Source organism: Trachypithecus francoisi, unplaced genomic scaffold (assembly GCF_009764315.1).
Source record: "Trachypithecus francoisi isolate TF-2019V2 unplaced genomic scaffold, Tfra_2.0 Lachesis_group2, whole genome shotgun sequence".
Classification (NCBI taxonomy): domain Eukaryota; kingdom Metazoa; phylum Chordata; class Mammalia; order Primates; family Cercopithecidae; genus Trachypithecus; species Trachypithecus francoisi.
The window spans coordinates 132,497,627-132,521,847 of NW_022681465.1; the positions used below are offsets into that span (position 1 = coordinate 132,497,627).

The following is a 24,221-nucleotide window of genomic DNA, read 5'->3' on the forward strand; positions in this document are numbered from 1 at the left end:
TCAACTTTCCGAAGTCCATAAACTATTAAGGAGCATGTTTTCTTCCAACTTTGATTTTAAAATAATTTTCTGGTGTTTTTCTTCATTTTAATAACAAACTTTTTTGAAAAACTAGGTAATTTTAATATGCCATGATTTCTTAGGGTTACAAACTTCTTGGAGATATTTCTAATAGTGGAATCCTGAAATCTAAAGAGTACATTGGGATTTTGGTTTATTCAGAGTTAAAAGTTGATATAGGCAAATCAGAAGACAAACAACTTGTTCTTTTGGAACTTCAGGGGAGATTCCACTAACAACATATGACTCCTTCCTTCTTCTACCTCAGCAAGAGTAGTCTTCTCTTAAATATACCATATGAGTCATATTCTTCTGTGAAAGAAGATAAAGGAAGCCTGTAACCCCAGCACTGGGCGCCACATGTGCTGGCATAGACTTAAGGGAATTTTCAGAGCTTAGAGGAAGTTTACATTGTGCTCAACAAGGACATTTAAGTTTCATAGCTATAAACACAGTGGAAGCCAGATCATTTGGTGGCCTCTTGTTTTCTATATAATTAGGAGTTTTTCTCTTCTTTATGCCTTTATGATTGTTTTTCACATTACTTTAGTATCAGTTTTTTAAAGGCCAAAATTAATGCTTTGTGAGATAAAATACCGTATGTGTTTTATGACATAGTAGATTGTTGTAAGTGTTTGGTCTTATGTAAAAATGGTTGACATTTTTGTATTTTTCTAATACAGATTGAATTTTCCTTATTCAAAATGCTTGGGACCAGAAATGTTTTGGATTTCTGATTTTTTTAGATTTTGGAATGTCTGCTTTATACTACTGTTTGGAAACCCTTAATCCCAAAATCTGAAATCCAAAATGCTCCAGTGAGCATTTTCTTGGAGCATCATGTTAGATTTTAGGGCATTATGGATTTTAGATTTTGGGATTAGGAATATTCAACATGTGTGTAGATAGAATACAAACAAGTCCCAATTTTTCGTTTTGGTTTTCATTGACAAGAAGTGAGAAAATATGACTAATGATTCTAAATTAATCTGGAAAATTCAGTAATCTCCAAGAAATTCTGAAAGAAGCAATGAGAGAGGATTTGTCCAATCAGTATGATGAAACAGGGTGGTACCATCATTAGAATAGATCACTGAAAACAAAAAGTAACAAGTTCTTATACAGACCTAAATATGTAAAAGATTTTGGAGTATACTACAGTGACATTTCAAATTAATGAGAAAGGAGTGGATGATTCCAGTAGCCAGTTTTGAGATAACCAACTAAACATGTACAAAAAACAAACTTAGATCTTTATTTTCTTATTCCACAATAAATCAAATGTATTAATTTTTAAGTTAAAAATTAGCTAAAAATTACTAAAAGAAAATACAGCTGTTTGTATAATCTTGAGTGGGGTAGCCATGTAATAAACCATGGCACTAAAGGTGGGTACCATTAAGAAAAAAAATGGTTTGACTCTTTTCAATACATACTTTTATAAGAGAATAAAGTTATTAAAAATATTAAGACAAGGGGCATATTAGAAAAATGCAATCATGTGACTAAGGATTAATATTTCGATCAAGCAGTAGGATATGTATTCTAGTAGAAAAATGGGCAAAGAATGTGAACATTTCACCAAATGATTGCACATGTTTTTATATACTTATTGATAATGTTCAGTGCTGCTAGTAACCAACAAAATGCCAATTAAAACAATTGAGGAAATATTCCCTGTTCTTCCCCTCTCTAAATTATACTCACTATGGCAAGTTAATAGAAGAATGGCCACATTATACACTGGTAAATTGTTGCTGGAGGGCAGTCTGACAGTGTGTCAAAGTCTTAAAAAAATTTTTTTTTTGATTCAGTAATTGCTAGCCTAAGAGAATATTAGGAAATGTGTTCCAGGTAGTTTATATATACAAGGATGTCATAATGTAAAAGCTTATTCATATAAAGCATTTTCTAATTCTGGAATATTTGGAAAAGGCTAAATGCGAATATCATGTCACATACTTTCAGTGTAACCCAGGGTGTTCTTAGGGGCTGCCTTTGGGTTGTGGGATTGTAAGAGACTGAGAGTTTTCTTTCCCATTCTGTTTCTCTGTGTTTCTGGGTTTAATATAATGACCATGTGTAATCCCCAGTGAGAAGAAGTTATTTAGTTTTTAGTTTTAACTTATGATTTAGTTATTTGGGGAGGTTTACATGGTCCTCCAAAAATAAAGATTAAAAAATTCTCAGAACAAATATTGTTGCAGTATGATCTTGAACAAGTGATTGTATGTTGGATTTTATGCTTTCACCTATAGACCAGAACAGTTACATATTGAGTACCTTTGGAAAAGAAGCTGTGTATAAACAGTAGCAACTGAATTGTCACAATACTGAACTAGACATTGTTTAAAGTTTTCTTCATATTATACATGCCATCACAGACAACCAGTGGAGATTTATGTTGCTCTTTCCAGATCAGCCCTAAGGAATTAGCATTCAAAATTCACAGAACTTGTGAATATGTAATTATAGTCAGATGGAGTTAAAGTTTGATTTAAAATATTATCTACGAGATTTTAGTTAGACTTCTTCAAAAGTTGTGTTATTATCCTTATCAACAGTGTTTTTTGGTTGTTTTTATTTTGTGGATGCCGAATGCTCAAAATTAAATGTATTCTATTCCCCATTTTAGGTCAGTTGGTGGTGTGTACTTTATGCTCCTGTGTCATGAAAACAAAGCAGATTTGGCTCTTTTCAGCTCACATGCTTCCTCTGCTAGCACGACTCTGCCTTGTTCCTTTGGAGACAATTGTTATCATCAATAAATTTGCTATGATTTTTACTGGATTGGAAGTTCTCTATTTTCTTGGGTCTAATCTTTTGGTACCTTATAACCTTGCTAAATCTGCATACAGAGAATTGGTTCAGGTAAGACTGACAACCACGAACACGTAGATAAAATTCTACATAAATGTTAAGTACATTATAGTTCATTTTTAGTTCACAGTTATGGTACCATTCATTTTTACAGTTTCAAAACAGCAGCTATTTTCAGCTCAATTAGGAGCATCTGAAAGATTGTTGATTATGTTCTGTTGAGAAGGCAGTAAAGTGAAGTGGTTCTCTTAAAGCAGATTTGTCTGAGATCATACCCTGATGCTGCTGTTCACTAGCTGTGTAACCTTGTGATAATTGCCTTACTTTCTGTAAAACGGAGCTAATAATGAAAGCTGTGCTTTCCTCATAGGGTTCTGTGAGATTTAAATGAGTTTTGTACCAGACAATGTTCCATATGTGTTAGCTATTGTAATGAAGACAAAAATAATAAAGAATTGAATACCTATAAGTCAAATCCTGCTTTTTCCTTCTGATTATAGTCCTACTGTGACTACAGTTTCTTCCCTTTGTGTGCCTAATTGAAACAGAAAAGTTAAGTAGTTCGGGGTTATAATATGATAGATTTCATTTAGATATAGTACTTGAACTATGTTTGCCAACATAACATGCTTTTTATAAAAGTTTCTCCCCTACTTTTTTCAGCCTTTGCTCTAAGGTAAATTACTCGCAGATACAAACAGTACACATTTGGGAAATAAATGTTTCTCTTTGGTTTAATTGATAGTTTGTAGTCTATAAAATAGATTTTAACCTGACTTGGTATAAAAAGAGAGTGTTAAAATGTCACTGTCTTCCACCTCTTGACTGTGTCCTTAAGGTACAGGAAGCTCTCAGATAGAACAAACTGATACAGCAAAGTGAGGTATTCTCTTATGGCCCCAGGGGCAGATCTTTGAGAATACTTTCTCTAAGCTTTTGGCCTTAGCCTGATTCTATCTTCGTCTTACACAGTGATTAACTTGGGCAGTTTTCCCAGGAGTAGATCTTCCAGAAACGAGATTATTTCTGCTGTCAGTGAAGAGCGGCTTCATGGGGAAGCAGGACAGGAAGGGTTATAGTTGTATTCAGGGTAAGAATGACAAATTTAAGATATATATTTTTTCTTTCAATTCAATCTTACGAGGGTTATCTTAGTTTGTAATAAATAATGAATATTCAGTAAATATTGAATATTAAATATTTATTGAATAACCTCAGCCTTCATTTTTTAATGTCATATTTGGTTGGTTGCCATAAGATTCTTACATCGGCCGGGCGCGGTGGCTCAAGCCTGTAATCCCAGCACTTTGGGAGGCCGAGACAGGCGGATCACGAGGTCAGTATATCGAGACCATCCTGGCTAACACGGTGAAACCCCGTCTCTACTAAAAAAATATATATAAAAAATTAGCCGGGCGAGATGGCGGGCGCCTGTAGTCCCAGCTACTCGGGAGGCTGAGGCGAGAGAATGGCATAAACCTGGGAGGCGGAGCTTGCAGTGAGCTGAGATCCGGCCACTGCACTCCAGCCTGGGCGACAGAGCGAGACTCCGTCTCAAAAAAAAAAAAAAAAAAAAAAGATTCTTACATCAACTAGATGTAGCTGTTGGAAATACAGGTTATAAAATGTGTGACCAGGAAAGAATTAGATAAGCAAGAAATAGTGGTCTGTTTCTTGAATGGAAAGGAAGAAAAGTATTCTCTGCGTCTTAATGATCAGTCTGCCTGATAATAATTTTGCAGCTAGTTGGGCAGTTTCCTTTTTCTTTTAATCTTTTCTCAGTGGGGAAAATAGAAGTTAATAGACTGGGTTGTAGAAAAAGCCTTTGATTTACTGATGAAAGAATTTTAAATTTAGAATAATCTGCAAGTCAATTTATTTTAATACTTAAAGATCTTTATACCTTATTGAAACATTCTGGTATCACATTGAGAGATTCCAGCAAAACCGGTTGACTGCTAGATTTTGGTTTTGTAAGCTGCCAGGCAGAATTCCTGCTGTGTTACCAGGGTCTGGTCCCTGACATAGAAGCTCTAGAAACTTGGTAACACCTGTGCTCTTAGAGTGAATCAGATTCTGTGATTGGTTTTTCCTAGTCAGTTTTATAAGAAGAGTGTTTTATAAACTGGAAAACTAATTTAGTGAGTTGCAGATTATTAAGCCTTTTTTTTTTTTTTGGAAGATATATCCTTTTCCTAGTGTTACTACATTTGGCAAACCAAATGGAAAAACATAGCTTGATAAAAACACAGTAGGAGGAAGGGGAATTGATGTGTATGGGAGAAAAAGACTTGCTAACTATCTTTGCTCTGCAAAAAATTTTTCCAGTGATTAAGTACTCTTCTTCATTGAACTATTTCTCATTTGTGACATTTCTGAATAAACCCTGAAAGTTTTTACTTTTACTTTTTTTACCCTACTGCCTCAAGCAGTGTTGTATCAATTCATGCTAGTCCTGATTATTTTGATTAGACATGAGTATTTACCAAGTCTTCTCAAACTGCCTTTTAAGGTTATTTTGTACTGAGTATGACCTTATTTTGACCTTATCCCTGAACTATTAGGGCAATTTGTTGCTATCAAATAAGTGTGTGTCAAGTGTTAATAATAATGCAAAATCAGTAAGTTTTAAAAAGCATACTATTTGTTAACTAGGCTAACTTTAAAGGAATTTAGCTGAAACAGTCTTACAATAAAAGAAAAACTAATATTTTACTTCTGATTCGACTCTTAAGTGTTTCTACAGTGTTTATTGGTGGTGATACAAGAAGTTTTTGTGTCTTATATTTTTATTTAGGTAGTGGAGGTATATGGCCTTCTCGCCCTGGGAATGTCCCTGTGGAATCAACTGGTAGTCCCTGTTCTTTTCATGGTTTTCTGGCTCGTCTTATTTGCTCTTCAGATTTACTCCTATTTCAGTACTCGAGATCAGCCTGCATCACGTGAGAGGCTTCTTTTCCTTTTTCTGACAAGGTAATTAATAAGAGCCTATGATACTATGTATAACCTTAGAAAGAGAAAACTGATCTAGGAATAGTAAGTTTTTCAGATTACTTTTATCATTCACGTTATAGAACTTCGTATTTTGTTAAGATAGGATTTTCATTCACTGGATTCCTAGGTTTGGCAATGCAGGGAGGTGCTGATATAATAATGTGGTTTATTTGACTGCACTGTGGACCAGAGTGTAGCAAATGATTTGTGGAAAGGTACATAGCAAATTGTAAAAGTATTTTTTCACCTTCAAGTTAAAATTATTGGGTCAATCAGAAAAAAGTATATTATAAAAATAACATTTATCGAGTATTTAAAATGTAGCCATACCATTAAACACTTTGCCTCACATTAATCTTTACAGCAACCCTGAGAGATAGGTGCCTTTATTATAATTACCATTTTATAGCTGAAGAAACTGTACCAGGAATAACTTGCCCCAGGTAACACTGCCAAAAGAAGCAGAACTGGCACTCAGACCCACCTGAGTTCAAAGCCTATGACTTAGTCTGTATACTTTGCCTATGCCACTGTTGCCTTCGGTATCAAGATAGAGTCAGATAATTGGTGAAATGGGTCGATAATAGTACTTTACTGTCTAACCCAGGGGTGTTCAGTCTTTTGGCTTTCCTGGGCCACATTGGAAGAAGAATTGTCTTGGGCCGTACATAAAATACACTGGCACTAACGATAGCTGATGAGCTTTAAAAAAAAAAAAATCGCAAAACAAATCTCATAGTATGTTAAGAAAGTTTACAAATTTGTGTTGGGCTGCATTCAAAACTGTCCTGGGCTGCAGGTGAGTCAGGCTTGTTCTAACCCAAAATAATTCTAAGACTCAGTTTTTAATATTTAGGGGTTTTTTGTTTTGTTTTTTAAAATCTCATGTCATGTGAGTCCTTTTCCCACTTTATTGTGAACTTAATGCTAGATCCACATTTGTTATTTTTTCTACTCTTGAGTTTGAATCTCACTTTCTCAGAATCTAGTACATGAATATACATCTTGGTTCCCTCACTCATTGTCACTTCAAAAAGTAGGGATGAAAATCTGTCCTCCTATAAAGTAAATGTAGGTAGGTAACAGTTTTAAGTTCTAGTTAATAGTCATTGTTTCTCAGCCATCCAATATGATGGAAGACTGGGTACTAAGTGGTGTAGGCTATGAGAAATTTAAGACAAGTTTACTATCCTTAAGGAAAATGTTACAAGGAAAGCATTAACACAAATGTAAATAACATTAAAAATATACGGGACAAAAACCTGTTTTAACAAATAAGTAGGATAAACTTATATTGGTACTGAATCAGATTTTGAACTTTCTAAAAATGAGTAACAATCATAAGTAGTTTCTATAAACATGCAGTAAGTTGATGTCAAAGTCAAATACATTTTAAGGATTAATTTAGTATTAAGTAAATTTGCTATTTGTTTTTGATATAAGTATTTTGTGCAAGACTTTTTTTTTGAGATGGAGTCTTGTTCTGTTGCCCAGGCTGGAGTACAGTGGCACAATCTCGGCTCACTGCAACCTCCGCCTCCCAGGTTCCAGCAATTCTGCCTTAGCCTCCCAAGTAATTGGGATTATGGGCACACACCACCACACCTGGCTAATTTTTGTATTATTAGTAGAGACCATGTTCATCAGGCTGGTCTTGAGGTGCTCCTGACCTCAGGTGATACACCCACCTTGGCCTCTCAAAGTCCTGGGATTACAGGTGTGAACCACCATGCCCGGCCTGCAGACTTTTAAAATGACCCAAAACGTAACTGAATTTAAAAAGAAAGAGAAAGACAGTTCTGTGGTTAGGATAATAACCTCAGCGTGGGACTGAATTGGTGGTGCTTTAAACCAGATTGTTACCCGCTGCAAAGCACAGTAAGATGAGGTATAGCATAGTGCAATAGGCTTAACAGTTCACTAAGCCATGAATGAATTTGGACTTATTTACAAAGTAAGAAAATAATACTGGGATATTTTGTGAAGTTTAGATATCTTGCTAACGTAATTTTTTTTTCTTCTTTTTCTATGCATAGCCAGGATAGATTGCCTTTTTTCATGATAAGAATGTTGTAATTTGCTTTGAGAAGTTCCCATATTGATTCTTTTGTTAATTTATATCTCTGTAAGAGTTGTTCTCTGTTCTTACCTATGCTTTTGTGTGCTGGGTAATGTTTATGTTACTTTGCCGAAAAACAACATATTTAGAAAAAAGGATTGGAAGCTTACCAGAATACCCTGACTAAACAAACACACCAACCAACAAAAAAGCACACAAGATCAAACTGCAAAAAAAAAAAACCAAAAAAAAGCTTTTTTTGCAGCCAGAAAGTAGAAATTAAGATTTCATAATAATGAGTTACTGAATGAAGAGAGGGCAAAGAAAAGTTTTATAAATTTCCTAAACTCTTTCACTTCCCCAAAGCTAGGTCGAAACCTTTGGTATTTAGTATGCTGTCTTTTCTAAAATAAGATAGAAGGAAAGTGCTATATTTGAATACGTAATTAAATCACTTATGTGGGTGTAAAAATTTTCTCTAAATATGGAGAAAGGTCCATAAAAATAGAGAAGTAGTATGGACCTTTGGTTAAATTTTCAGCCTTTTTCAATGAGAAGTAAAATTTTAGTTTGTTTTCAGTCATGGTTCTTATATTGTAAAATTACACACAATTTGTTTAAAATTGTTAGTATATAATGATTTCAGTGTGAAAATGCCAAACAATTCAGAAATTTAATTTGTAGGAATGTCATAAAAGTAATGATTTTTTCTAGTTATTAGCCACCATGATTGGTGGATATTTTGGCTCCTAACAGAAAGACTTTTTTTCTTATCATAGTGTACATTGGTACCATGTAAAATTAGATGCTTTCACGTAAAAACCAACTTATAAGCAATTGTGTAGGAAAGATAACTATATAGAAGCATGGAGCTGCGTAGTAAAAGGCAAGCACTGATTGCCTGAATGAATTCCTCATCTATATAAGTAAAATTCTTCTTTGAAATTTAAAACTTAAGATGTAGATACTATATAAGGGCTGGGAGCATTAGCTCAAGCCTGTAATCCCAATACTTTGAGAGGCCGAGGTGGGAGGATCACTTGAGGCCAGGAGTTTTAGCCCAGTTTGGGCAACATAGCAAGACCTTGTCTGTATAAAGAATAAATTAACCAGGCGCGGTGGCATGCTCCTATAGTCTTAGCTACTTGGGAGGCTGAAGTAAGTGGATCGCTTTTGCCCCGAGGTGCAAGGCTGCAGTTAGCTATGATTGTACCACTGCTCTCCAGCCTAGCGACAGAGCAAGACCCTGTCTCAAATATGTACATACATATATATATATATGTATATATGAAAGATATGGTGTGAATGCTAAATCCATCTCATTTATAAAATACACATAAGTTAATATCTAAGTTCAATGAAAATATTTGCCGGCTCTAGTAGTATCATAGCAAACTTTTATGTTAAAAATTAATATTAAAATTATTTTTAGATAGTCTTGGAGTGAATTCTTGGACATGCTTTTGAAGTAACCCCTTTTTTAAAAATGCGTTTGTCTCAACCTAAATTTTAAAATGCCAGTCATATGTAAGATACTGATGGATTAGGAGGAGTGATACACCCTGCTCCATAGCAGTTTGGTCAAATAAGGAGTTGCAGCAGGTATTCATATTATAATGTAGCACAGTGAACAATTTGAATAGCCAACATTTTTCAGGAAGAACAGTGGGCAACTGTACAAACTTCTTTTGAATACTTGTCAGCATGCTAATTATATATTTCTTAGATGTGAAGACTTAGGCTCTTTGAATTTTACTGCATTTGAAGATGATAGATTATTAAAAATAAGACCTTGTTTCAGATCTGGTGCTATGTACTGCATGTTTGCCAATGAGATAGAAAAATGTGGGTTTGAAGATGAATAAGATGGTTAAATTATTAGTGGAGTAATTGGGTGATTTCACCTCAAATTTTGGTTTAGGATGTTTTAGTTAATGAGGATCAGATGAAGCTTGGTGGTTCTTTAAAGGCCTCAGATGTTTTTACTCCAAATGGAAAGTTTATGTCTGTTAATTTCCCCCTCTTTTTTTCCAGTATTGCGGAATGCTGCAGCACTCCTTACTCTCTTTTGGGTTTAGTCTTCACAGTTTCTTTTGTTGCCTTGGGTGTTCTCACACTCTGCAAGTTTTACTTGCAGGGTTATCGAGCTTTCATGAATGATCCTGCCATGAATCGGTAAGTTCTTTCCTTGAATACATCTAGAAATGTAAATACTATAGATAACTCAAGGAAGTAATGATGAATTTCTTTGGCTGATGAATTTTGGAAGAAATGGAATTGGAGGGTTTGTTTTTAATGGTTGCAACATTTGGGTTAAAGTACTATGAATAAATACATTTCCATGTTAAAGAAAGATGTATTTTTATTGTATGTATTAATACATTATGAATGTTGGACACCTTCCTTTCCTAGATTTCTTTAAGAGATTTTCAGAAGCTTGCTTTCTCCCATTTGAAGTTTAACCCCGTTAAAATCTGATTGCTATACAGTTTTGATATTAATATCTGGCTTATTAACAAAGTCGGGTTGGAAAACTTCTATTTGTCTTAGAAGTTATTATTTTTGCCCTCATTGTGTGGTAAAATAATAGCTACTATGCCTTTGCACGTGTAGTGATATATATGACTATTTCATTAATGTTATAAAGTTAATATACTGATCAGGTTTTTAGTCTGAATTAAGTCAGAATAGATTTAAAAATATGTAACAAGAGTCTAAGACTTTGGATTATTTTTCTCTTTGAATTAAATGAGATTCAGATTATTTTATGTTTTCTGAAAATGTATGCTTTTTTTAGGGGTATGACAGAAGGAGTAACGCTGTTAATCCTGGCAGTGCAAACTGGGCTGATAGAACTACAGGTTGTTCATCGGGCATTCCTGCTCAGTATTATCCTTTTCATTGTTGTAGCTTCTATCCTACAGTCCATGTTAGAAATTGCAGATCCTATTGTTTTGGCACTGGGAGCATCTAGAGACAAGTAAGAGGCCTCTTAATATTCTTTAAATTAACTCATGTAATATTTTTTACATGCATTTGTTGTCTAAATATTTAGGGAATATTTAGAGACAGAAAAATGGATATGGGTAATTGGTATTAGCTTAGGTTAATTCAACAAGTTGATGTTTTTATTTTTCCTGTATGAGATGTTTGACTTATTTGACTGTTGTTTCTTCTCTCAAGATTTTTTAGTTAAAAATCACATCAAAGGCCATGTAATTATGTTAACTTTTTCTGCTTCAGATGAATTTAATACTTTTTATATTTGTCCAGTTTTAAAAGTAAGAATATAGAGCATAAAATTTAGTCTAGCATAATAAATGTAACAAATAATATGTAATTTTATTCTGTGTAAATTAAAGGAGAGAAAGCATCAAGTGAAATGCAAATGAAGGAGAGGAAAAGAGAGGCTCTCAGGTAATCATAAAATAGACATTTATGGAAAAACAGCCTCATTTGATAGAGTTTTAGACAGTTTCAACTGACTGGATTATAGGGATTCTTGACAACATATAGGACCAAATGAAATTAATAGTTGGATTCATGTACATCTTGCATTACAGTAAAATTTTAAACTGTATATTTTATTGATACATAGAGGTACATGTGATGTTTTGAGAGCTGTATACATTGTATAACGATTAAATCAGGATAATTGAGGTATCCAGAAATTTTTGTGAGGGATAAAAGCCAAACTGTTATTTAGTTCCTTAAAGATACAGTCTTTTTATTGTAGTTTATACAAGGAAATTCTGTAAGGAATTTCTGAAAATTCAGTGTCACTGTTTTTTTCTAGTACTCTATCCACATTCTGATTATTGATTATAGAAATACATCTGAATTTATTGCTTCTTTGGTAGCCTTTTATGAGTGAGGGAACTGCTAATATCTTGGGAGGTAGAATTGTATCAGCTGGTTTCTAAAACATTCCAAATTAGCATTTGAATTATAGTACATCCGATTCATCTTTGTATCCCCATAACACACACCGCCAAACATTCAATAAAATTTTCTCAAGTGGTAGGATGGCTGAAAAATCAATTTAAATAAGCGCAGACTCTTAGACGTGTTTTAGATCTTCTTAATCATCATAATTGATTGTAGTTATTTCACATTTGTTTATGAGGTTTAAGGTTTCTCAACTGAGGCATTTAAAATGTTGAACTCAAGGGTGAGTGCAATTAAATAGCCACTTAGTAGATCTGAAAAGTAGATTTCTTTGACTTAAGTATAATTAGTATTTTGTCATCTCTGTCAATATCATTTGTTATTAATCACACTAATTAGTATATATTGATAAAACTAATATTTGGAAAAGAGAAAAATTATGTTTTTCCACTACTGTAAGTATCAGTAGATGCTGTTGTGGGTCTTCCCAGGATACTGAACTATTCTTACTACTGGCTTTCTCCAAAATTAGATGCAGAGGAGATGTAGAGAGAAAGGAGCAACCTGAGAAGTGTTGTATGTGGATTTGGGGTACTTCGAATTGGTGTCTGTGTTATTCCTTCTGGCTGCAGCTGCATTAACCTGAGGCAGGAGAGGCTGCCCCCTTGGCTGTGGGAGGAAAAGCAGACATGAACTGTTCTGTTCTGTTCTTCCCTCCCACCATTGCCTACAGTAATAAGAGAATAACCGCCAGCTACATGCTAGTACTTTTTAAAACAAATGAAATAAAGTTAAGAGAAAAATGCCACTTACCACAACTGCCTCAAGAACTAAAAAGTTGAATAGTTCTATAACAGTTAAATAAATTAAAGCAGTTGGCAAACTTCTTGAGCCAGATGATATTACAGGGAAGTTCTACCAAATTTCAAGGAACAGTTATCCCTATTTTGTTTATTTATTTATTTTTAGAGATGGAATCTCGCTGTGTTGCCCAGGCTGGACTCCTGGGCTCAAGCAGTGCTCCTGCCTCAGCCTTCTGTGGAGCTGGGACACATGTGCACACCACCACACTTGGCAGATTATTTAAAACAAATACTTTCAAACTATAAGAGGAATACCTCCCAGTTCACTCTGTGAAGCCATTGTAATCCCAGTATTGAAATAAATCAGGCAATTTGAGAAAAATAAAGTATTTCACTCATAGCAGGAGATATTACGAGGCATTTGTAATGTTGGCTTAAGGTAGACTAGTGGAATAGAGACCCCAGACTGACCCATATATGGGTGCAACTCTGGTATATGACAGAAATGGCATGCCAGATGAGTGGAGACAGGTGCTAGTCTATAATGAAGCTAGAAAAACACTGGATTCCTATCTCGCACTACAAACAAAATAACTCCAGTATGTTAGGGACTTAAATGTCAAAAACAGAAAGTTAAAATTCCACTGAGATTAGTGTATTTTGGATGTTTGAGTAGGAAAAGATTTCTTAAACTGACAGAACTGACTATGGAAGACCGAGATTGACTATAACTATGAAAGAAAAGATTAATACATTTAACTATTAATATTCGAATTAATAGCAGTTTTTAAACCTAAAGATAAGTTAGAAATGGTCATTACAAACTGGAATAAAATATTTCTAGTATGTACTCCTTATCGAGAATCGCTCCTACACATCAGTAAGAGAAATGGACATAAAACATGATGAGGCATTTAGGAAAAGAGAAGACAGGCAAACATGAAGAGAAGTTCAGCATCATTCATGACAAAGGAATTGTGAAGGCCACAGTGAGATACTGTCTTACACGCAGTCAAATGGAAGAAGGAGAGAGAAAGGGGAGGGAAAAATCTACCAGTACCTATGATGGGGGAAGTTGCAGCTCTACAGGATATCCCAGGTACTGATGAGAGTGTAAAGTGGTGTAGTCACTTTGGAAGAGAGTTTGGCATGATCTCCTTATAGGTATATATTCAAAGACTTGCACGTATACAGTAGGAGACATGTAGAAGAATGTTCGTAGAACAGTTCACCTCACCAGAAGCCTGGGAACAACCCAGACGCCAATGCAACAAGAAAGTAGATGATAACATGTGATAATAGTGACAGTGCTATGTTAAAAATAGTGACCTACAAAACAGAATGAATGATCATAGCAGCACGAGGTAAAAAAGTAAATCCAAAAAAATGACAATGTGGGATATTATTTTTATATTAAAAACAAAACTTTAAAATGTGTAATACTTAGGAATACGTATAGATAAAACCAAACTATAAAAAGGGAAGCAGGCAAGAGAATGAAGCACACAGGATTCAAGATAGTGGTTTCGTGGGGCGGAGGGGCGAGCGAGGACGTGGTACATATAGTCAGGCCTGCCCCTATCGTTAGATGTGGCTTATTGTCCAGGCCTTCACCTGTATGTGGGAAGTGGGTTCATAAATGCTTGTTACATTATTTACAATAGTTAATTAGATTACTGACTAAATAAAAGGAGGGACATGCAGAGACCAGTGATCATAGTACATCGTCAGTCAAGGATTGTGATGAATTCAATTCCGTGTACTGGGGATTAAAAAAGGAAAGGAAAAGCATCCTAATTCTCAAGTTAGAGGACAATTAAGAGATGATACTGATAGTCCATGAAACAATTATTTTTATTATTAGTGAAATAATTATTAAGGGGAAAATCTTCATAAATATATCTTTGGAGTTGCTTGAACTATAGGTAATTTCCATGTTTAGCTTAGGGGAGGGTGTGTGAGTTAGCTTTAGCCATAGAAACAATTGGTTAATTTATCTGTAAATTTTATTGCAGTTTTTAATAATATTAGAACTATAGTCTACTTATTCAAATTATATAGCAAATTTTCAAAAGGCAAACATTTTAGGAAATGGGTTGTCATTTTATAGCGCTTAACCTATTAATTTCTCAAGGTTTCAATGTAATTTTCCCTTATTCTTTTTATATTTTATTTGAAATTTGATTTTATTTTAACTATTTAGATAAGGACATATATGTGTGTCTATGTATATGTTTGTGTGTATATATCCACCTGTATTAAAATTAGACATAAATGTAAAACTCTTGACATAACGTTGTATATACATTTCTGTGTGTGTGCTTAAATATATGTATGTGTGTTTATAAATATGTACATATTTCATATAAATGAATCATAGCTGGCTTGATTTTAAAAAAATATATGTAAGATTTTAAGGCAGATTGCCCTATTAGAGCTATAATTCATCATCTAACACAGTACAGCTACTATGATGGTAATTCCTTCTTGCCTGCCTTTCTTTAAAAAGTTAAAATTGCTGAATCTGAAAGTAAAGCTACTGACAAGTTTACATTTGTTCCTTAATTTCTGATTATTATTATTATTGTTGTTAGTTTTTGGCAAGAAAAAATGTAAAACACTATCCAAAGTATGCAGCTTTAATTTTTACCATAATAATTAACTGTCTTCTCTGAACTACTGATTATGTTAGGACCACACTGTATAGCATTTGACCTTGTGTGGTAATTTTTACTTCCTGCCTATATTATAATTGTAGGAAAGATGATTTATGTTATTTGTGTCTCTTTGAGATGCTTTACCTGGATTTGAGAACATATCACAGATGTTGATATTTAATTAAAACAGCTTAATTTTTTTTGTAGCCATGAGCTTTAAACTATTTCAATTGAAAGCCAAATTTGTTTAGCTTGAACTAGCCTAAAGGGTTTAAAGAAATGGAGAGCACGATGGAGGAATTTCTAGTGGGATGTAAGAGTGCTTGTGTTTTGCTGAGAGGGCAGTTAGTTAACCAGCTCGGTTTATGAGGAACAAATTTGACAAGCTTGGATGGAAAAATTGGGAGTGGAGGACCTCAAATGCCAGACTCAAAAATTTAGAGACAGTGTTGAAAATATTATGATAGTAGAGCTTTAGGAAGATTAGTCTGGCTGACAGTGTTCTGGATAGATCAGGACTGGAGGAGGGAGGAAAACCAGCTAGTAGATCTTACAATACAGTTGCTCTCAGTCACGTCTCCCACTTCCCCTGACCACAACAGATGTGAGGATGAATGTACTTGCTCATTGGAGAGTCATTCCTATTAGTGACACTGCACTCACTATAGCAGAGATTCTCATCACAAGTGGAATGAGTGGGGAGAGGGTGTCATAAGATTTATGTTATTTGAAAAATAACATATGTTATGAAAAAGACCACAAATTATTCTAATACTCCCTCCCTGTCTTAACCAGGACAAATTATTGAAATTGTTAAGGTTTAAGGCTACAAAAGCCTGAAGTAATTTGAAATTGCTAGGAGTAGCAATTGAAAGCAAACTATTGAGGAACAAAAGAAAATCAGTGGTACTTTGCAGTTGACTGAGTGTGGTGACTTTGACATGCCAAGCCTGTGTGGCATGGCCTGAACTCTAGTGCAGTGACTGGCATGGAGAAGGGTGTTCAGTGAGGAATCTGTGAAATTTAATCATGGCACCAGAGATGTTAGCTGCTGATGTGAGTGGTTGTGCTACTAGGTGGCAGGCACTTAAAAAGAATAATTTTTTCTTTCTCCAGGAGCTTGTGGAAACACTTCCGTGCTGTAAGCCTTTGTTTATTTTTATTGGTATTCCCTGCTTATATGGCTTATATGATTTGCCAGTTTTTCCACATGGATTTTTGGCTTCTTATCATTATTTCCAGCAGCATCCTTACCTCTCTTCAGGTAAGCCTATGATTAATTGACTCTGTATAATAACTGATTTTGTTATTTTTGCTCCCAGAAAAGGAATTAAATTTTTTCAAGATGAATGATTATAAGTGTACTATTGAGGTGATAACTTCTCTCTCTCTCTTTACTAGAACACATTATATTTATTTGAGCACAGGAGGTAGATGGCAGGTTATTAAAATATTAGATAAACCTATTGATGTCACTGTATTTTTTATGAAGGTAATTAAGCCTTTCAGTTTCTCTTTTTCAAAATGGTATGATACAGAGATGTCATAAATCTTAAATTGATAAGTAACTAAAACAATAAACATTTTTAGAGCTTGTGTCAGAGCTTATTTGGAGTGTGTTTTTTTAAATTAAATTCCACTAAAAATTACCAATAGTTTCATGATGTATATAAATATATATGTATCTGATGTGTGTGTATTACACATATACAGACATGATACATGTTTCACAGACAGGCACACACAAAATATTGCCCTAGAAATAATAAGCTTATTGTAACTTAAAGGAAGATCTTTGCTACCTAAGTTAAGAAGTAAAAGAAAATGTAACACTGACAGTGAAGAGTTATTCATTGTTTTTTGTAGAAGTAAAAGTTCTTTGAGAGTTGTGAACAGGAATGACTATGGTATGAGGAAAATTAAGATGGAGTTGATGAGTTTTGGTGACCTAAGGAATAAGGGAAAAAGATGAATCAGAAAATTGATTACTCATCAGAATCATTTTAGGAAAGTCATGTCTGACGGTGTGGCTTTTTGTTATCTATGCCTGGATTACTAAGATCACCCACATTTTAGTTACATCAGTGTCTTCTCTTCAGAGTTGATTTTTTATTTATTTAAAATTTTCTTTTACCTGGATACTCTTCTGTAGATTTGAAATATTGCATCCTAAAAACACCAGGAATGTGTTATTGTTTAAAGCCTATGAAAAAAGTCTCTTATCATATTTCAAGATACGTACATTGTTTTTTCAGGTTCTGGGAACACTTTTTATTTATGTCTTATTTATGGTTGAGGAATTCAGAAAAGAGCCAGTGGAAAACATGGATGATGTCATTTACTATGTGAATGGCACTTACCGCCTGCTGGAGTTTCTTGTGGCCCTCTGTGTGGTGGCCTACGGCGTCTCAGAGACCATCTTTGGAGAATGGACAGTGATGGGCTCAATGATCATCTTCATTCATTCCTACTATAACGTGTGGCTTCGGGCCCAGCTGGGGTGGAAGAGCTTTCTTCTCCGCAGGGATGCTGTGAATAAGATTAAATCATTACCCATTGCTACGAAAGAGCAGCTTGAGAAACACAATGATATTTGTGCCATCTGTTATCAGGTAACTCCTTCAATAAGAATCTGTTTGGGTAAGTCATATAGTGTATCCCTTGGGACTGTAACCATAGGGACTGTAACCATATTAACCAAATTCAACTTAAATTTCTAGGCAGAATTATCTTCTGGATTAAAAAAAAAGTGGACCTCAAGTATTAAAGACCTGATAAAATATTTCCATTTTATTTCTAAATTAAGTTTTAAGTTTAGTCCCTTGGGTTCTAATGTATTGTTGTTTTCAACATTATTGCTCACCCATAAATAAAGGAAAAACAGGTTAGGTGCATTTTATATTTACTCCTGAATACACACTCACACTGACTATCGAGTAGACTATCAACGAGGGGTCAGCAACTCCTGAAAAGTGGTGTGCCAAAATTCTGACTCTTTTCCCTCTAGTATTCCCAGAGTGGGGAAGAACTATTCATGTATCTAACATAGGTAGAGAGAATATGTGCCCACCTGTGGGTTGCTGAGTATCCGAGGGTACAAACATTTGGTGGAAGTGGGTGGATGTGGCAAAGTGCCAACTGATGTACAATTGAAGTTGGCCTACTTATAGTCTTTGGCACATGCACCATAAAGAGCCTGATGATTGCCTTCTATTACAAATTAAAGGTATACTTAAATCACTTCGGAAATAAAACAACAACAAAAAGATCTAGAGTTTAATCATCAGTCACCCGTGCAAGAGGCTGCACTGTTGGAAATATGGACAGAGATAATGGCCAACAGCAGAAACTATGTGAGATGATGACCGACAGCAGAAACTATGTCCCATTTTTAAAATCACTCTCTAAGAGTGTAGGCTGGTAGACTAAAACTATAGACAGTGTCATCAGTATACAGGGGATATTCTTACTTCAGGATTGCTTTTGTAGTTTAGGTGGGGGATGTATGTATTTGTGCATATTTCAATTTGTGCGTATTTAAGAATTTTTTTCTAATAGTAAAATACAACTACCAGTTTTTTATTGTGATTAGAACATACTTTTTGATCCTAGCTAAACAATGGTTTCCAGGTTGTTTTTGCATTTGAGGCGACTGAGGAGTAATATAGGGTTCCTGCCTCCCTTCAGAGTAGCCATTCTCTTAGTTGTGTTTATTATTAAAGTGAACCCTAGCTCTTTTGTGCTAGGTAGCCTCATTGTACTCAGGACAAAGCACATCAAAACAGAGTCGGAGCACCTCAGCTTCAGCAGCTGATGTCTGAATATTCCATCTCGGGGATTCAAGAGTCCTGTTTGTATTTCCTGTTGTCACATCACTTTTTTTGAGGTGCTAGAACTACCTGCTGATATCATATGGAAAATGAGAGTACAACTGCTTAGCTTCCCAGCTGGCTGCTTTTCCTTGGATGGCTTTCTGCTTAAAAGTTGACTCCCAGGTGTTACCAGTTCTTGGCAAGGAATTTCTGGGATATCCACACCTCCTTGTTTTGGGACTTTAAACAAAATTAATGATTGATTTGCCAAATGTATGTCTTTATAACTTAATGTCTCCAGGCTTCCCTCTTCATATATATCTTATGCAAGAAATATCAATGCAAAGTACACCACTCCTTGTTCTAGTGGTTATCAAATGTGAGTGTATAAAAGTCACATAGGTGACTTGTTGTACATCATGATATATTCCACTTCAGTAGGTCTTGGGTGGCCCAAGACTATGTATTAACAAGTGATTCTTATGCAGGTTGAGAAACACTGGCTTATATAGACCAGATCTTGGAAACCGGGTATATACATTGTCCCTAATGAGAGATTGCCACTTCCTTGCCAGTACCCTGGTATTATATGGCTGATTTTGTCTCCTTGCCAATAATTTCATCATAGAGTAATGTGTTCAGCTGTGTTGAAGCAAAACTGTAGAAAAAGTCCTGTCTTCATCAGATTTTCTGAGGTTGTAATTATACTCTTGTCATACCAGTGGAGACCCAGTAATCATACTGCAACAGTTGCGTAACACTTACATTTCATATTAAGGCAAAACCCAGTTATAAATGTAGCTTCTTCCTCATTTTTGGTTTTTCCTTCACTTTTAGAAAGTACTTAGCCAGTGGTTCTTGCATTATTTGTTTAAGGGGGATCTGTGGTGGCAACAGGATTATTACTGATACATAAAGTAAGTTTTATGCTAAGATCTATGTTACAAATTTTCTATTGTGGGAAAGAAGTGTTAGAACCAGAACTTTGGGGATAGCACCAAAGATTCTAGAAAACGGACATTTATAAGGTATCTATTTCCCCCTCTTCTAGGACATGAAATCTGCTGTGATCACGCCTTGCAGTCATTTTTTCCATGCAGGGTGTCTTAAGAAATGGCTGTATGTCCAGGAGACCTGCCCTCTGTGCCACTGCCACCTGAAAAACTCCTCCCAGCTTCCAGGATTAGGAACTGAGCCAGTTCTGCAGCCTCATGCTGGAGCTGAGCAAAACGTCATGTTTCAGGAAGGTACTGAACCCCCAGGCCAAGAACATACTCCAGGGACCAGGATACAGGAAGGTTCTAGGGACAATAATGAGCGCATCGCCAGACAACCAGATAACCAGGAAGGGGTTTTTGACCCCAGAGAATATCCTCACAGTGCAAAAGATGAAGCACATCCTGTTGAATCAGCCTAGAGGAAAAGAAGCAGGAATGATGCTTTGATACTCTGGAGGAGAAGTTAACTCAAGATGGAATTCATGCTCTGATTTGAGGAATGAAAATGAGATGATCAGGCAGGAAACTGACATTCCAAGGATCTAATCCAGGAAGTCCTCTCACTGGGGACCACCTGCTTTCATCCCCTGACATTGTGGGAGAAATTTTGCAATGTATGCTAATCAAAATGTATTTCTATGTTCTATGCTGATGTTTTATAGAGGTTTGCGAAGAAAATTCAACCTCATCAACTTCAGAAACTGCCCCTGATATGTGTGAGAGAGAAATAAAATCAGATTTGAGTGTTGAAAGGACTAAGGAAGTGAGGATAAAGAGCATGAAGACAGCATGGGAAGAAGCAGGCAGAAGTGGAACTGAACTTTCACTCTCCGTGGGACAGATCAATCTCATCATCAACTCTGAATAGCGACCAGCCCTCTCCTCTACCCCCTTTCTCCTCAGTTAATTGGAACTCAGTCAGGTGATGATTGAGTCTTGTACAGCACTGAAATGAAATCAAAGATGAAGAAGCATTGATTGTATTCAAAGATTGAAGCACGCTCATACTTTGTATGTGCTTTAGGGAAGGGGTGGGTGGGCACTTGGGCCTTGCGGGTGCATTCATGTAATCTGAGACTCTTGAACTTTATGACGGAGTCTTCAATATTTTGATGTATATGAAACTTTTGTTAATATGTTGTATACTTCGCTGGCTGTGTGAAGTAAACTAAAACTCTAATGAACACTTTGGAGTCCGCTTTAGTGAAGGAGACCAAAGTGGGAAGGGCTTTAGGGCACTGATAGAGGCCCTGGGTATACCTTTCAATCCTGTGTGATGTTTAATTCTTGCAACTGAATCAAAACAGTGTTAAATTATGGCAATATTTGCACCTTGGGAATGAGTACATAACTGTATGATCACACTCTGCAAATGCCACTTTTAAAGCTGTTAATAGACTTTGCACCTTTTCTTTGACAAGGATGTGTCATATTTAAATTTTTACATTCATCATGGCTACAGGTAGAACTGGGGAGGGGGGAATGTAATTTTTTATGGGAATTTTGATATGAAAAGAAACTAGTCATTTATTTATACAATAGGCTTGGCTCAAAAAGTGTTTTTCAGACCTCGGTATTCCTAATGTGGGATGTGACTTTATTTTATTTTTAGTAGCAAATTTGGATGTAGACTGACAGACATAGCTGAATGTCTTAATAAATTTAAATTTGAAGATAATTATGTTTTGTTTCTGTGGTTTGTTGTCATTATAAAATGCTTTTTTTGAATTTTGTTCTTAGGAGGTTCTGTTTTTAATTTAGTTGGACTTACGTGTTGATCCTTGTTAGAATTGCCCTGTAGATGGCAAAACTCTTTGATTGAAAAGGACCATTTCTTTGAAATCTTATACACCCAACTGTTAGCAAACCTAGCTCTGCTTCAGAGGTGTTTGGGGAACTTTTTATTTTAAAAAGTATACATTTCTGAACCTTACTTCTGATTCAGATTGAATCAACCTTTTGGGGTGCCTGAGCATTTCAGAGCTTCTATCCAGCTAGCCTAGCACTAAGGCAGTATGACTTTCGAGGGGGGAAAAATGTATCTGGGCTAGAATTCATTCCACCCCAGGTGTAGCTGAAGGTTTATCATCTTTTTGGTGCTCGGTGTTAGGCAGAAGACAAAGCAGATAGCTCCCTCTAGTGGTAAGAAGGCTACTATCCAAAGACCTAGCAGTAATTATCTGGGATTTTAATAAAAATAGAGTTCTTCGGAATCACTTTCACATTATAATACACTTTTTACTTCTTAACAGCAAATAGATCCCAGCTGTACATACCAAATCAGATGAGTCTGTTGGTAGCCTTTTGGACAAATGTCACTGTGTGTATTTCAGGAGGAATATATTATGTGGTTGTAACAGAAAACCTCAAAATTACAGTGGCTTTAAAACCACAAAGATTTATGTCATGCACGTACACTATAAGAATACTGTTTGGTGCAGACACTCAGAGATGTAGGCTGGTGGAACAGCCACTATTGAACTTTCTGGATGGTCATGCCAGGGGGAAGACTGCAAGGCTGTACACTAGCAATTACATGCTCCTCCCTGGTATGGACATGTCGCTTCCACTCACTCCCTTGGCCAGAACTACTAGTATGGCCCCACTAGCCACAACAGCACAGAAGCTGTCTTCCGTGTCCTAGAAAGAGAGCATATCAGTGACCAGCACTCTGGTAGAGCAAGACTTCATTTTACAGATTATTCAAAATTTGGGAGCACACCTGTAAATGGTTCCAAGTATACCAGTTGGGAACTTCTGACTTAATTTGTTTTGTCCTTACGTACTGGAGAGTAGCATTGTATAATGTCATCCATAATCAAAATGTAGTCATTTTTTAATAGCTTCCAACTCACTGCAGAGTTTTTGACTTAGGAAGAAGACAAAGTTTAACCACATGGTTTGTTCTACTGAAGAGAAAATGAGAAAATTAGATTCAGTTCCCCTTGTATTTTGCTTGATCAAATGGAATCATAGTTCCCTTATGAGTCCTTTTTAGGTCACTTTTCTTGTCTACTTAATGGTTTCCAGTGTTTTCAGACAGTGCATACCTATTTTCACGCATCAATATTCCCTTAAAAACTTTGTAATAAGGTCTGTCATCTTATGAACTTTGCCATCAAAATTAGTACTGTGACAATCCTTTATCAGTCCTCTTGGATTTAGGGAAATGGGCAGCACAGAGGGATAAAAGGGGCTTGCACTAAGGACAGGAGCTCTGGATTATAATTTAAAGTCCTCTATGATCTTTGGTTAGCCTTTGTTTTTCTGGGTATCAGCCTCATTTGAAAAAAAATTACTAAAGTGTCATTCTGTTTCAGGTTTTGCCCATCTGTATTTTTAATCCTCACCACTGACTGAGTAATGAGCTTCATATTTTTTAACAGTTTTAAACTAGAGACAGATGCTTCATTTTTTTTTTTTTTAATGTGCTGTGCTACATATTCAACTTGTCTAAGATTCAGTTCACCACTATATTCCCAGTCTCTGGTATATGGCAGGAGCACTCTAAATATCTACAGAATGAAGAAAATAAACTTAGCAGGCGGCTCCTCATATCAACCCTGTAGTGTAAAAATGGCAGAGAATTCTATTCTTTCCAGAGGCAGAGAGCATAATATTGCATGGCAACTAAATGAAGTCATTTCTGTGAGTGGGTTTTGACCTTCTTAACTGATCAGATCTGAACTCAGTTTCTAGAGCAGAAATTACAAATTTGGGGCCTTCTGGAGAAATCTGGGCTGATAAATTTTGCTTTGTTGTTTGGCCTCATGATACATTTATTTTATTTATTTTTTTGAGATGGAGTCTTGCTCTTACCCAGGCTGGAGTGCAGTGTCACAATCTCAGCTCACTGCAACCTCCATTTCCTGGGTTCAAGTGATTCTCCTGTCTCAGTCTCCCGAGTAGCTGGGATTACAGACATGCACCACCACACCCGGCTAATTTTTGTATTTTAATAGAGATGGTTTCACCAGGTTGGCCAGACTGGCCTCGAACTCCTGGTCTCAAGTGATCCACCCGCCTTGGCTTCCCAAAGTGCTGGAATTACAGGCATGAGCCACCATGCCTGGCCTCAATTGTACATTTTTTAATGATATTTTAAAAATATTTGAATCAGTTGCCAGCCA

The 24,221-nt window shown here is 35.7% G+C and overlaps 1 protein-coding gene across 5 annotated transcripts in view; it reads left to right on the plus strand.

The window, feature by feature from the left end:
• RNF145 (ring finger protein 145) overlaps window positions 1-21,769 on the plus strand; it is a 52,083-nt gene extending 30,314 nt beyond the window's left edge. For 3 of the 5 annotated variants that reach the window (XM_033180435.1, XM_033180433.1, XM_033180434.1), the window contains exons 5-11: window positions 2,696-2,931; window positions 5,678-5,853; window positions 9,968-10,108; window positions 10,731-10,913; window positions 16,398-16,545; window positions 17,537-17,893; window positions 20,145-21,769. In XM_033180435.1, the coding sequence (XP_033036326.1) occupies window positions 2,696-2,931; window positions 5,678-5,853; window positions 9,968-10,108; window positions 10,731-10,913; window positions 16,398-16,545; window positions 17,537-17,893; window positions 20,145-20,510 (1,607 nt within the window). In that variant the 3' untranslated portion in view covers window positions 20,511-21,769. The remainder of the gene's footprint in view (window positions 1-2,695; window positions 2,932-5,677; window positions 5,854-9,967; window positions 10,109-10,730; window positions 10,914-16,397; window positions 16,546-17,536; window positions 17,894-20,144) is intronic. The other 2 variants (XM_033180436.1, XM_033180437.1) reach the window with 1 other exon arrangement.
• Window positions 21,770-24,221: the final 2,452 nt, after the last annotated feature.